Raw genomic sequence first — 14,497 nt, 5'->3', positions numbered from 1 at the left:
AAAAAAAAACAAGGGGAGGGGGGGAGATGAAGGGATAGAGGGAGGGATGAGGGCATATAGAAAGAGTAAATGTAGACAGATTTTTTTTCCCTTTTATCCCTTACCCTAGCAGTCTCTGCTCTTTGATAGTGGTAGAACCAATTTCCCCACAGCCTTTCCCTATAGGAACTCATAAAGAGATAAAACCACTGCGCTATCAACTAGCTTTTTATGCCGTTCTGCAATAGGTGAGCTCAGTTCACAGACTAGAGATGTCTGCAAACTGAGGACAAATTTTCTGTGTCGACAGACCGGGGTGGGGAGGACTGCTGAAAAACACTTGTAAACAAATTCAATACACACTGCCACAAGACAGACATTACAGCGAGCAAACAGAAGTAAAATCATCATTTCTACAGTGACACCCAAGGGCAGCCCTCTTTCTCAGAGCTGTTTAGTCAAAACCTTGGCAACCATGATTGGAATAAACCCATCTCCATCAAGTCAATTTGTGCCTGCTCATTTGCATAAGCCACATAGAGAGAGGGAGGGGTCTCAAGAGACAGGATGAGTATAAGGTCTGGTCTTGGAGGGATCAAGGTGCCTCACCTCTCTCTTGACTAAAAGCTGATCCTAGTTACTGTACTAATTGCCTTGAACCCTGTCTGTGTGAATTTAATTGCTCATTAGAGATTCCATACAGATTGGATTCAAGTTAATCCATCAGCTTTGCATTCCATAAAGTCGCTCTGTTTACAAGTGTTGCCAAGCCGCTCAATTCCGCAGCACCACTGGGTGGGACTCAAAATCTCAGCGGGGAGCATATACAGAACAACAACAAAAATATGAGAGCACACTCAAACTCTTGAGCACATGCGCATGCACATCCACGCACACGTATGAAAACCCATTACTTTCTAATTCACAGTTCAGAGCCCACTTTCATGTATAATTTAAAATGCAAACAGTTTATCTCTTTCCCTCCCTCCGGTACAGACCTGGTTAACTGGACTCATCTTTTTATGGCCATCAGATAAAAAATGTATTCTTCCTTTAATATTTCATAGGTCCTTCATCTGAGTGTATGAAAAAAAATGTGTCCAAACGTCAGATCTATTTTTACCCAACATATAAAACAACAAGCCTGCCGGGACACACAGCATGGCTGCTGCAATGACTCAAGGGCATATAACACATACCTTTTTATACCTTTCTAAATTAGATGGCCAAATGTACAAACCAAGGGAGTTTGGATTATAAATAGCACCAAAATCCCTAAGCAATGACACAACAGCCAAACAGTTAAGCGTACTTAGTTGACTGGCATTACATATTATAGTTTACTGCACTGCACTTAACCATGTTATTTTCACCAATGTCCAGCATTTACCCTGCTATTAGTCTGGCCTGCTCGTTAACTGAATGGCCCTAATGTATCCACAAATCAACTGTACAGCAGTAACGCTTACATTAATCTATTACCGAATATGGGTACAATCAAATTACTGGTCCTCCTACACAGGATTTACATATTGCCTAAAGACGAACAGCAACATCAGTAAGTGAAACAGCAGCTTCATAAATGCTCATCTTTTAAAGTTAAAGGAACTCTTTCATATTATAGCCTCTCACCAAGGCAACATAATTTCTTCTAATTCCTTTTTGCCTGACAATATTTGTAATTTAGCAATTTCAGCAGATAGCAATTTTATGTTTTATATGATTATCCTCTTTGAGAAATTAGCATCAACAATTGCAGGGCACTGTGCGCCTATAGTGAACACATTCCCATTTCATGTCGGTCCAAGATGCACACTAATCTATTCTGTGGCCCTGTGAATATAATGAGTTGAGTTTACTTCCTAAACACAAACTAATTATCCATCGTTTGATGTCAGAAAATCATTTGTCAGACAGACTCTGTGGCTTATTATTATGGAAATCACAGCAGGGATCTAAAAATTGTATGGGATTAACAGTCACATTGGTACAGGCGGTAAAATGTTTGTGTGGGTTTATCAGGCATGTGGTGCCTTCTGCAAGTCTTCACTTTGTGAGAGATAGCGTTCTGCTCAGCAAAAAAAGGGTTTGACCTATAATACTTGATGAAGATGGAAGACGAAGATGATGAAGGGCAAGGACAAATGTCACAGCAATCTACAGATATTTATCAGTTCTGTTTATGCCTTAGCTAACTCTGTTAAATGGGCTTTCCAGTCCAATTCTAATTCAGTGTGAGCACCAGATGCTGAAGCGCAAACAACAGCTGAGCAACAAAGCAACAAAGAGGGTTCGAACAATAGTGATTTAAAATGTGCTGGTAGTCATATGCAGAGAAGCATTAGGGCATAGAGTAAACATGCAGTGCTTAGAAATGTCTCTCTGTTAATTAGCTGCTGTTGACAGGCTGTTGGTTTGTGGAAAAGAATAAAAGGGAATAGATGCACTGAGAAAAAGTTGTAAATGCTCAGACTCAGTGAGGTGCGTGTAATACGATGTAGGGATGAACGCTGGTGTAACTGATAATCTTGGGAATGATGTGTGCGTTCTTGTGTCTGTTCCAACCTGATGGTCATCACATCCCCACCCAATGTTTGTTTTAATGTTAAATGTTAGGTCTGATTATCATAAACAAGACCATTCAGCTGCATGACTGAATTTACAGTGCGGGTGGCATCCCTCACGACGCCTGTCACATTAGGTGGGCTGGAAATGAGGAGACATCACCTGACGTGTGTGGAAACAGCTGCAACAGTAAGCAGCTGGGTGAAAGCCAGTAGCACATTTTTGGAGATTCACCCAAAACAATTGGCTGAGCAGCGCTATTTTATTGTTGCGTTGAATACTGTAATTACGGAACTGTCAGTCAAATCTTGAGAGAATAGACGAAAACAATGCTTCATGGGGTGGGGGATTACTTCATGAGTGTTGGCGGTGTGAAGGTTGAAGGAATAAACCTATGAATAGAATCCCTTATCTGAGTTTTATTTCCTCTCCACTTCAAATTACTTATTTGATGATTAGGGCTGCAAGCGTCTCTGATCTTTTGTTTATTTTTGCCACTTATGTTAATTGCATTTGGTTTTCCCATAGATAGCCTGTGACAAAACTGATTCCTCTGCCCACAGCAGTTTTAATGGGGCCCCCGTCTGCCACTGCTGTAGCGGTGACACAAAGTAACTGTGTTGAAACGTTTTGCTGTGTTAGGCTCAACAAAACTCTATCCCCTTGAGTGAGCCCCTTTTCAGACAGCTAGGTCGGCAGGACGTGGGGCTTTCATTTGAGGCACAAAACTCAGACACTCCCTGCGTGTGTGAGAGTGTGTGTTGGAGGTTATATGTGTGTCCCTCCAGGCTCCTTCCCCTCATCAGTCAGCGCCAGGGGAGAGCTTAAAACACGATGCAATCACGGCTATCATAAAGCCCTGAGAGATGACTGTCAGTCAGTGTCATTGTATAAAGGGAAGAAAGTGTCATTTACATCCATAGATGCCTACTACCTGAGGTAATTTCTCTTTTACCTTACCTCCTTTTCATTAATGCAGTATAAAGGAGTACACGCTACATGTCACATATCATACATGATATGACAGCTGGAGAGCTCTGGACAAAGAAGAAAATGGAGTTGTAGAAAATATGAACAAAATATGTGAGAGAGCTCAGAAGCACAGATCTCTACCTAGGCAGCACAATCCTCTAATTTTCCCATTTTAACAATCAGACAAGTTTAGAAATTTAAACTGCATTGGAATCAAAATAAATGTAATAATAGACAGTCATACTAATTGGTTGATGGGTGCTGTGATTTTTAAAGCATATCTAAATCCTGTCTGGGACTATCAGGGATTTGTACAAGGTCTGAATGGCACCAAATCTCACAAAAGCGAGTCAGACTTTCTTTTAAATTCTAACCAATTTATCATGTGACTGTAGTGCTTCCTATAGATCCACAGTATTACATAGAGTAATAGTACAAAGCTGAATTTTGTTGCAATTGCACTGTGCATTCAAGAGTTAAGACATGCATGTCTGCAGGAATCTGGCTAACAAACTAAATTGACATGGTGTATAAGAACACAACTGAATGCATTTTATTATTATTGTTATTATGGTGGCGGTGCAGTGGTTAGCACTGTCACCTCACAGCAAGAGGTTTCTGGATTTGAGCCCAATTCGCCGGAGCTTTTCTGTGTGGAGTTTGCATGCTCTCCATGTGCCTGCGCAGGTTCTCTCCGGGTACTCCAGCTTCCTCCCACAGTCCAAAGACATGCACGTTAGGTTAACTAGTGACTCTAAGTCTAAATCTGAAGTGTCTCACAAATAGATACATGGTTGAAAAGTCATTAAGATATCCTGTTACTAAACAGACAAAATAAATACAGGGTCAAAATGTAAGACAGCAAACTAACCACTACCTAATACGAGCTCTATGTATGAGGGTGAACTCACCTCTTCCTGTGCTGTAATGTTGCAACTTGTCACTGTACACTGCCTCCTTGGTGTATGCCCTTTTCCTTGAGAGAAAAGAGAAGGAGATCAAGAGAGAGACAGAGAGAGAGAGAGATAGGGGGAGAGAGAGAGAGAGAGAGAGAGCGTGAGAGATGACAGGATGAAAGGAAGTGTAAACGAGGCCTTATTACTGTTCATGTTTCTCTGTATGGCCTGAAAATGACGTGGCTGAAATTGAATCAGCTGCAGAGGGTTAGCAATGGCAAATGAAGTTTATGAAAATGAGCTGATTTTTAATTAGACCTTGATAGGATCTCTCTGCTTTTCATCTGTCTCCTCTGCCTCAGCATCAAAAGAGCCTGGCCCGTTTGATGAACACTTTACTTGCTCAAAGTTGCACACACCACTGCAGAAAATTCGACTTTCATATATCTAAAGCGGAGCAAGATAGGAATGTGACAGTGTGACAAAGTGCTGCAATATTAAATTGGCTTGACTTAAGTAAGTTAACAGGGCAAAGTAGCAATTGTTAAGTTCTCTATGGAATTGAATATTCCATCTCAGATATGTCAACTTGGCTTTCCTTTCCATCAAAATGACTGTTATTAATAAATGCTCTATAAAAATATGTATGTGTGAGGAGCTCACATAATATTCCAAAGTATAACCAGGGGATTCGACTGTATTGCCAATCCTTAACAACACCCATTACAGATGAGTCCAGTGTCAAAGAATTCTGATTAAAAAACTGTGCAATCCATCACACTGACAGACGTCTGTGTTCATGCAATGTTGCCAATAGTTATTAGCAGGGGAATAGGAATGGCTATTGTATTGGACAGCACGCTGTTCATGTTATTTTGTCCACCCCCTACATGCCATATGTTACATGCTATCATTACAGAGGCAAAGGCAGTCTGGAGGTGTTGCTATTCTACTCTTGTGGAGAAAAGGATGGGAACTTGAAAAGCAATATTACATTTTTTATTTAGTTTCTTTAAGTTCATTTGTCAGGAACAAATGTAGCGATGAAGTCTCAAACGACGTAGTGGTTGCTGCATGTATTACAAGTGACAGAGACAGGAAAATGTGGTTACCTGCTGCACACGATGGAGATAGCAACCAAGGAAACAATAAAGACCACTCCGGCTGCAGCTGACCCGGCAATCAGAGGAAGTTGCTCCCTCAGCTCCGACTTGAAGTCATCTGCGTTACACAAAGAGAGAGAGACAGACATATGGACATTGAGAATGGCTTAGGGGCCACGACTGTGTTTATGTGGAGGTGTGTGTGTGTGAGAGAGAGAGTGAGTGTTTGAGAGGTAAAGGGAGAGATAAGAAGATGAGGAGGCAGTGTGGTTAGACTGGGTGTACTGATGGATAAAGAAAACATATAGATCTCTCCGCTGAGAGGTGGTGACTGAAATCCGGTGAGCTTTAGCAAGACTCACTGACAGGTTGTGTTTGATAATACAGGAGAGAGACAGAGAGACAGAGAGCGAGAGAGAGGCATAGAACTGACGGTTAGAAAAAGCGAGAGGTGGGTGGGTGGTTGGGGGTTGGGGGTGCTCTCACTCAATCTTCTCTGCCATACCTGTCAGAAATGAACGGACAAGAAAATGCACCTTGGAATGTTGTTTCTCAGGTGCTGAAAAGGAAGTCATCCACTGCCAGTCACACACACGGCCCAAACATGTTTTATGTACACAGCCAGGGCAGGCTGCCAGTAGTTCAAAGGACAGCCCAAATGCCTGCGTAAAAAAATGCTACACAGCAGAATCCTCAGTTATCTTTGTGTGTGCTTGTCTTCCCATGACTTTGGCGCCAGCAAACACAGTAGTTAAAGCAATGCACGATTTAGCATGCTGCAGGCAAATCAGCAGCTTCTAAATCCAATCCCCCGTGTAGAATGGGCCTATTGGATTAAAGTGATAAAGGGAGAACTAATGCATCTTCGGAGCAGTGCAAGAGCTGGGATATATGAGGAAACTCAATGGGACAGGAATTGCTCACTCTTTTAACTTGCACATTTATCAAGTACGTTTCAAGCAAACAGTGTAAATGATGTTCCAGCTACTCGAGCTTCCAGGCAGTCTTCCTATTCTCTTTTGATGCATATTAGGCGCAAGAGGTCCAAATAAATCTCTACTTCATACATATGAGAATGGTTATTTTTTTTCCCCCTGACAGCCAGAAATCACACAGCTACCCATTTCAGCAGTAAATAGACTCCTATTACAATCAGTTAGTTCTTGAAGCCTCAGCCTATTAGAGAACTAGAGAACTGTGACATCAGTCACCTTACTGATGGAACAATCACATCTTTTTCATCACACTGGTCAATCAAGTCTGAGCTGCTTGTGAGGATGTGTTTTTGAGCATGCAGAGGTGCCAAAAGGACACCTTGCGGAGGTGTATGAAAACGTGCTGACAGGAAGACAAAAGGGATTATGCGTTTTGAGTAAAGACACAGAGGGAGAGCAGCGGTTTGGTGGTGAGACAGTGCCTTCATGAGACAGTGGAGGACTCGACAGGGGGAGAGGAGACTGGCGGAGGGGCAGGAGGTGGAGCCGTGGGTGTGATTGTCGGCAGTTCTCTAGCGTCTGCCGCTAATTGCCTTGAAGAACGTTGTGCTATGGCAGCAGGCCAACAGACGAACCGTAAACAGCGTTTGTGTGAGTGTGTGCTTGTAACAGGGAATGATCATTTGCAAGCGCAAGGGACAGTGAAGGGGGCCATGACTGTGCCACTACATCTGCCCTGCACAAGTAAATACCCACAATGATCACCTTCATCATCATTATTATCCTTCCCATCTTACCCTCCCTCAAGATCATGAGGATGACGATGTATCCCCGTCTCATTTATCGTCATCTTCATTAACTCAATTCAATGTGGAAATGTCACTCCTGTCTTTGATACGTGATGAACTATGGCCACACATGCAGAGGAGGCTCTTAGTCAAGCAAAGCACAATGAGGCAGAACTTTAGCAAATCTTGTGAATGTTACACATACTCAGTCAAATGTTAAATCCATCCAGACTGAATCATTGCTGTGTTAATTTTAGCACTGATTTTGCTTCCTGGCAAGGCTACAAAGAAGTGCTACATGAAGAAGTAATATGCAACGCCACCATCACCAGCTCTCTGCACACACACACACACACACGCACACACACACACACGCACACACCTACCTCCTTGCTCTTACACTAATAAACATAGTTCCACAACCTTGCCAGTGTAGCAGGTGTTGCGGCGCCTCTTCAGCCCCTTCCCTCTCCAACAATCCAAGCCCCCCCATGGCAAAAAATTAATCTCATCAACTACTAATCACAGCTATGCATTCTGGGACGGCTCTCCAGCAACAGAAGGGCTGGGTGAAAAACCAATTAGCTAAGCATTTTGGATCAAGCACAGTTAGTTGCACAAACAAAAGACACTCTGCATTCTACATATTCAAAGCACCCCCACGCACACTCAAACCTGACCATGAAGGAAATTAATTTAGCTGTAGAAACAGAAGTGCAATCAAACATTACGGTTCTCTTCTATCTCCCCTACTAATAATAATAATGCAACAACAAATAGAAAGAGAAACAAGAGTGCTGGAAAGAGTTAGGGTGTGTGTGTGTGTGAGAAAGAGAAAATGCGAGACAGAGAAGGATAGAGAGAGACTGAGAGAGCTGTTTCTCCTGGCTCGGCAATCCTTACCATCTGTGAGGGTTTGGAAGCACATCTTGCTGCTGTATTTGCCAAAGCCAGCCACAGTCCGGGCCCGCACCTGTACGACGTAGACCGTACCCGGCCGGAGGCCCTCCACCCGCGCCGTGTTAGTTTGGCTCCGCAGGATGGTGGAGTTAATCTCCGCGTGGTCCTGAAAAGAGCAACCAGCACAGAGAAGGAGGTTAGAGATGACTTACTGAGAAGATGTCAGCGGGAAAGTATTAAATCACGCAGTTCTGCTAAAACAAGTTGGTGGTGGCAAGAGTTTGACAGAGAAACAAACAAGCTTATCAAATGTTGTATATTCAAGAAACACTATGAGCAATGTGGACCAAATTTTGAGGAAATTATCTTAGGTTGTATATTTTACTAGCTATAAATCAGAGATAGCGGGAATGTCATGTACTCCTGATAAATAACACAGACAGAGGACAAATAAAAGCAGTAGATAGCAAAGTAGAGTAGAAAAGGAAGTGACAGTACAAAACAGTTAAGTGAAACTCTTTTAAAGATGATGTTTTCAGGGCCCATTTGAACCTTGATATGCTAACATGTTTTTTTTTCCCCTCCCTCAAGTTCTTAATAAGGCCTTGGTCAGTTTGAACCTCAAATAGCCCGCAGAACATTGCAACAAGTATACACACATTAAAATACACACACTAGCACACTTATCACACAGACTCACAGCATCTCCCATTCACTCAGCAACCCACATGCACAATATGGTAATTAAAGGCAATCATTTCTTGCAAATTACAAAGAGCAATAGCTACTTCTGAACAGTAATAGAATAACATTGGATATTTGTCTCTTCAGATGTGCTCTATGAGGCAGTTTAATTACTGCAAGAAGTTTGAACATTACATCCTCTTGTTTTGTTGTCTGAAGTAGGTTGCTTTTTAAATATGACGGCAAGCTAGTTCCACCCACGGAAAGGATTTTGTTTTTCATTAAAGGGAATACTAAAAAAATCCTTTGTGCAATCACTGTTGTGCTGTAATGTTCTATTTAGGCATTTGCCCTCTTTTTTATGCACTGTTCTCACTGAAAAGTTTTATTTTCACACTTAAGGACATGCATGTGTCTGTATGGGTGCACTTTATGAATATATGCATGTACGGATCCATACATGTAGCTGGCCATTATGCAGATGTATGCTTTGGACTGTGGGGCCTGCCCTCCAGATCCTGCATCTTAGTCTCTCTCTCTCTCTCCAGGCTCAAGAGAGCCAGTCAGGCAGTCTGCTGCAGTGTAGTTTGGGGCTTGCTGGAGGTATCTGCTATGGGGGATCAGTAATTACTTAGGCCTGTCACCTTCCCATAACCCAGAGTGAATATGACAGCCAGAAAATAAGACTGCACCTACACTACACCCACTGCTGCAGGCTGCTGATAGCTAGATGCAGACATACTGTAGAGAGGGGGGGTTGGGCATTTGAAAGTGAATGGGCAAAATTCCCTGTGTCAGTGAAACAGTGTAAATAGAGCTGGGCTGTTTTTTAAACTTGGTAAACACACTATTGTTTAACACTGGACTACATCTTGGACTACACGTATGAATAAAAAAAAATCTGAGTTGACAACAGTGTGGAGTGGAAAAAGTTAGATAGGCAAGGAGGAAACGAGGGAGGGATGGAGGGGGGGAGGAGGAGGATGGAAGATGATGGCAGGAAGCGATAAGAAACTCAAGGCAGAAGCAACCCACATCGAAATCATTATCCAATCTGATTGTTGTAATTGAATCATTCCGGTTGCTCCGTCATTGAGCAGACGAGGTAAACACAGCTATGAAATCTGCCCCCCACACCCTCGCCCCCCTCCCCACATAATGATGTGTGCAATCACATTAGCTCTTATTGGACACTCTGGGCTTGATGAAGACAAATGTTTGGGCTTGGGATGGGAGAGCATCGCACCAACAGGCTTTCATTCTATCTCTGAGAGGAAAGAGATGTTTATAAATGGAACGCCGGATGTAACTGGTTTAGAGAGTTTAATCATTTTGTGGACCTTTTGTCCATTAGATCACACAATCTGTCATTTCACCAAAGCGCTGCGTGCAAATACTCTGAAATACTGAAACTTTGTATTACAGTAGCAGCTTGCGCATTTGAAAGAGCTACAGAAGACATGAAGCCCCATGAGAGACTGGAACTATGGTCACCTATTCATCTGGTATAAGACATGGTAGAGTGCACATGGACCACCTGGGGTCAGGATTTGCCTACTCCCCCTATCAGTCACTCTGTATTTCTCAGAACCACGCCCCCAACTGTAGAGTTTTGAATGCAGGACAGGTGAGCAGACAGATGGCAAACCGCCAATGGGGGAGCATCCCTTGAGGGAGCACCAGCTAGGAATGGCCCTTTCATGCTGCCAGTCAAATGGGGATTATGTGACACACACACACACACACACACACACACACATCTGCCACTTAAAAATGAGCTGGCATTTGGCACTCCAGCAGGTTAAGGGATAGCCAATAAAAGGCCATGCCAGGAGGGACTTCCAGCCATGAGAGGTCCTCTCCTGCTGCCAGTCAAATGGGGATTAGGAGGACCACACCCTAACTTGCTAAATAAAGACAGAGTTGCAGGTGGGAAGGCAGATGGTGGAGCAGCCAATCAAAAGCATTGCCAGAGGTGACAGACAGGAAGCACTGCAGGGAATTCAAGCCTCTGCAGCATTCAGTAAAATCACTGAAACAAACTTAGCGTGAATGGTTTTACTAATCAATACTGTTTATTACTTACTGTCTCCAGATGCTTTTCATGTTCTGAATGATGGTGAAATACACTCACATCTTTTACATTAACTACCGGAGAGAGCTTCAATGAGTCTTCCCTCTGCCATCTCTAAAAACAGATGAGCTAGCTTTGTGTAATAACCTACTGTGCCTCACCGACCTGGCTACTTATACTGGACTGAATTTTCATATATTTAATTGGACCCCATTTTATAGGATTGACTACATTTACTAGATTTACTACATTAGCACTGGATCCATTATAATCATATTGCTGGATTGCTGGAAGTCTAACACTTGAATTATTATTTTTTTACCTGTTAAAATTTTCAGCTTTACCAATTGCCATTGCACTGCCAGCAGACAGAGGGGAGAGTTCTCTTTGAATTTCCTCTCTGCCACGTTCTGCCATTTTCCCCCTTATTTCCTCAGTTTATTATTATTTTTTGTGTGTGTGTGTGTGTGTGTGTGTGTGTGTGTGTTCGGGGGGGGTTTCAGTCAAAACCCATTACTGTTGTTGGCCTGTAAAGGCCAGCGAGACATTATATGTGATATTGGACTATAAAACTAAACTTGACTTGATGTGTGTGTGTGCGTGTGCGTGTGTGTAGATTTTTTTGTGTGTCTGTTTTTCAAAAACTGCCAACCACCCAAAATGGACAGCATGTCCACCTGGCACAAAGATAGACATGGTGGGATACCATGTGTCCTCTTCACAGGCTCACACACATGCATGCATGCAAATAACAGACACACACACATGAAGGGGAAGAGTGGGGGGAGTGTATGAGGGAGAATGTTCTAATATTATGTTTGTAAAGTGGAAATGAAAGAAAGAAATCTCTCCCATTAATACTCCTGATTAAAATATATTGCCTAAGGTGAAAGAGAAAAGGGGGCTAACAATTTAAATCTCAGAGACTAGATGGGTTTTATTACCAAATGCAAATAATTACCATAACCTCATGAATTCTAATCTAAAAAGAAAATGGTAATTATTTTGTATGAAAATACAATGGTGATAAAATCTTATATTTAAGACCATTAATACCTCTTAATCGTTTTAGGAAAGAATCTAAAATAATGTTCAAACAAATTAAATCACCACATGGTAACCACCAAAGCAATGATCTTCCTCTCACTGTGACTCTGTAAGACCACATTAGAAACACTAGTGAGCAAGGTACAGTAAAAGAGAGGCGAATAGAATGAAAATTTGAGGGGAAACTTATTTGCTCCGGCTCTTTGAGTTTGTTTTTGCCTTGTTCTTTGCAGCCACGTCCTTTTGAGATGACTCTTTGTATGCATTCCATTCACCTAGAGACCTGGAGTGAGCAGGGTGGGAGACAAACAAAGGGGTAGAGAAGAAGAGAGTCTGAAGAAGGAAATGTGAATACCCTCGCTGAGGGGAGCAGCGGGACTTGCTACACAAATCCTGCTTTTCACAGGTTCCTTTAAAAATCATTGAAAGTCTATACAACATCTGTGTGTGTCTACAAAAGTGTTGTGGTCGACTCTGAAAGCTGGCAGGGAGAGGAGAAAAGAATAATAAATACTCTCTCCTGGATTCTCTTCTGAGGAATTGCTAATTGTATGTAAAGCACAGGGGAGATTTCAGTGCCAAAAATGCAGATGGTGCTATGGTCAGTTTGCTACAGATTCTGGTGACATGCTGTAAACTGGTATTCGCTCTCGAGTTTCTCGCATTGCAGTGCAACAGTACTGCTGTCATCCAGAATGGATACACCTGAACTGCTGCTGACACTTCCACACAAACACACACATGCACGCACCCTCTCTCTGACACCAAACACACACAGAGCCATCAGTAACCAGAGCCAGTGGCTGCTCTGCTCCAGCCTTAATGGAGGGCCTGACCTCCGCTATGCTGAGTTATTTCCACCCTCCCCAAATTTTCAGGCAACCAGAGGAAAAAAGGGTATGAGAAAAATGGAGAGAACGAGAGCGTGGTATCCTACTTTTTCTCTGCAAACCTTTAACTCATTTCATCTCGCTTCCCAATTTACAGGGTCCTGGGACCGCTTACTCTGTAATGAGAAGGTGGGTTGAAGAAGAGAGTGAAGCTTGTTGAGAGAACAGCCTTCAGCACTCACTGTAGCTCTCAGGTGAAATTGTCAAAATGCAGTCTTTTTGAGTCATTTCTATCTCCTTCCATCATACCACTACAGCCTAAACTGCCACTGCAGGTGGAAAGCTGGGTCTTACTCTTGTCATTTTTGGAAATATTACTGTTGGTACATAACTTTCCTTAACACAACATTACTGCAGGGACTGTGGATATTAAACACATCTTTACAATAATCTTGACTACAACGTCTACTGGGACCAGTCTCTCTGAACTACAGTACTTACTTAAAAGATAAAAGTGAAAATGAAAATTAAGGTTTAACTGTGACCTTTTGTGCTTGCCGTACTTAGACCAATTTGTTTTTAAGCGGCTCACATTGACATTAGTTATTATATTAAATGAAAACCTGCTACAATAGACAGGTTTAACTACAGTGTTAATGGAAGATCATTATGCTAGTTAAGCCAAGAAGTTGTTAGCTAGCAATGGATGACTATGATGGATACTGAGGGTTATAACCTTTTATGTTTATATTTTACATATCATGTAATTGGGCTCTAATGGGGTCTAATTATCAAATTAGCGCTTTTAATAATTGGCTTAATTTCTTACTCTCTTAATCTTCTCCTTCCCTAGTGGGACATAAGACTATGATGATCTGCCTCCATTGAGACCTGGCTTGTGCTGCATGCTGTGCCTAACTCCATGTTAGGCCCATTTCCAATTGGTTTAAATTGCTCTTATTTTAACCTGCATGATGCTTGTGTTCCTTGGTTTTAGAGTACAGTAAAGTGAAGCTACGTCTACTTGTGATCCCATTGAGCATCCTGGTGGCTCAGCAGATAAGGTCACATACTGTATAAGCACAGAGTCCCCAGTTCAAAACCATCAAGGAACCTTTGTCTAGTGTCATTCTGCACTCTCTCATACCGGTTTTATTTGCCAAAGAAAAACAGTTGCATCATTCAAAACTGAAAAAAAAAAAAAACATTACTTAAAAGTACTTCTTTAAAAAATGCAAGCCTGTCTCTAAGAATTAAACTTGTGGCCAAAACTGTGCCATTATGACCAGATTGTTATTGTTTTGTTATATGATTAGCCTGAGGTATTACTCGACACAATGTGTGACAATGCCACACTGCTGGAGAAGCTGCCATTGTAAATGGGTATAGCAGGCTTCCTGTGAGATGGAGTGTACAGAGAGACAGCTCTCTGCTGTGCTAAGGACTAGCTGACTGTGCTGGGCACGCTGAGACAATCAACTCCAGAACCAGAACAGTGTGACTACTCTCAGATTAATGCAGGCATCAGTGAGATGCATATAAAAGAAGGCAGGGCCATTTTCACATAAAAAAGCCAATTTTTTATGATTGTGTTATCCAGGCTATATGTTACCCGTGGTGCTGAGTAAAGCTGGAAGTGTGCACGGGAGTGTGTGATAGACATGGCGAGAGTCATCCTTCTGTAATTGCCTTTTATGACTAAAAGGCCACATCATCACTTTACG

At 42.3% G+C, this 14,497-nt stretch overlaps 1 protein-coding gene across 3 annotated transcripts in view; it reads right to left on the bottom strand.

Moving 5' to 3' along the window:
- The window catches only part of LOC108883520 (ephrin type-B receptor 1-B), a 146,984-nt gene that overhangs the window by 22,418 nt on the left and 110,069 nt on the right, over positions 1 to 14,497 (bottom strand). For all 3 annotated transcript variants that reach the window (XM_018676752.2, XM_018676751.2, XM_018676750.2), the window contains 3 exons: positions 8,142 to 8,304; positions 5,525 to 5,633; positions 4,428 to 4,492 (listed from right to left, as the gene is read on the bottom strand). In XM_018676752.2, coding sequence (XP_018532268.1) covers positions 4,428 to 4,492; positions 5,525 to 5,633; positions 8,142 to 8,304 — 337 coding nt within the window. The remainder of the gene's footprint in view (positions 1 to 4,427; positions 4,493 to 5,524; positions 5,634 to 8,141; positions 8,305 to 14,497) is intronic.

Source organism: Lates calcarifer, linkage group LG4 (genome assembly GCF_001640805.2).
Source record: "Lates calcarifer isolate ASB-BC8 linkage group LG4, TLL_Latcal_v3, whole genome shotgun sequence".
NCBI lineage: Eukaryota > Metazoa > Chordata > Actinopteri > Centropomidae > Lates > Lates calcarifer.
The sequence above is the reverse complement of the archived record's forward strand: the minus strand, read 5'-3'. Positions and strand labels throughout refer to the sequence as shown.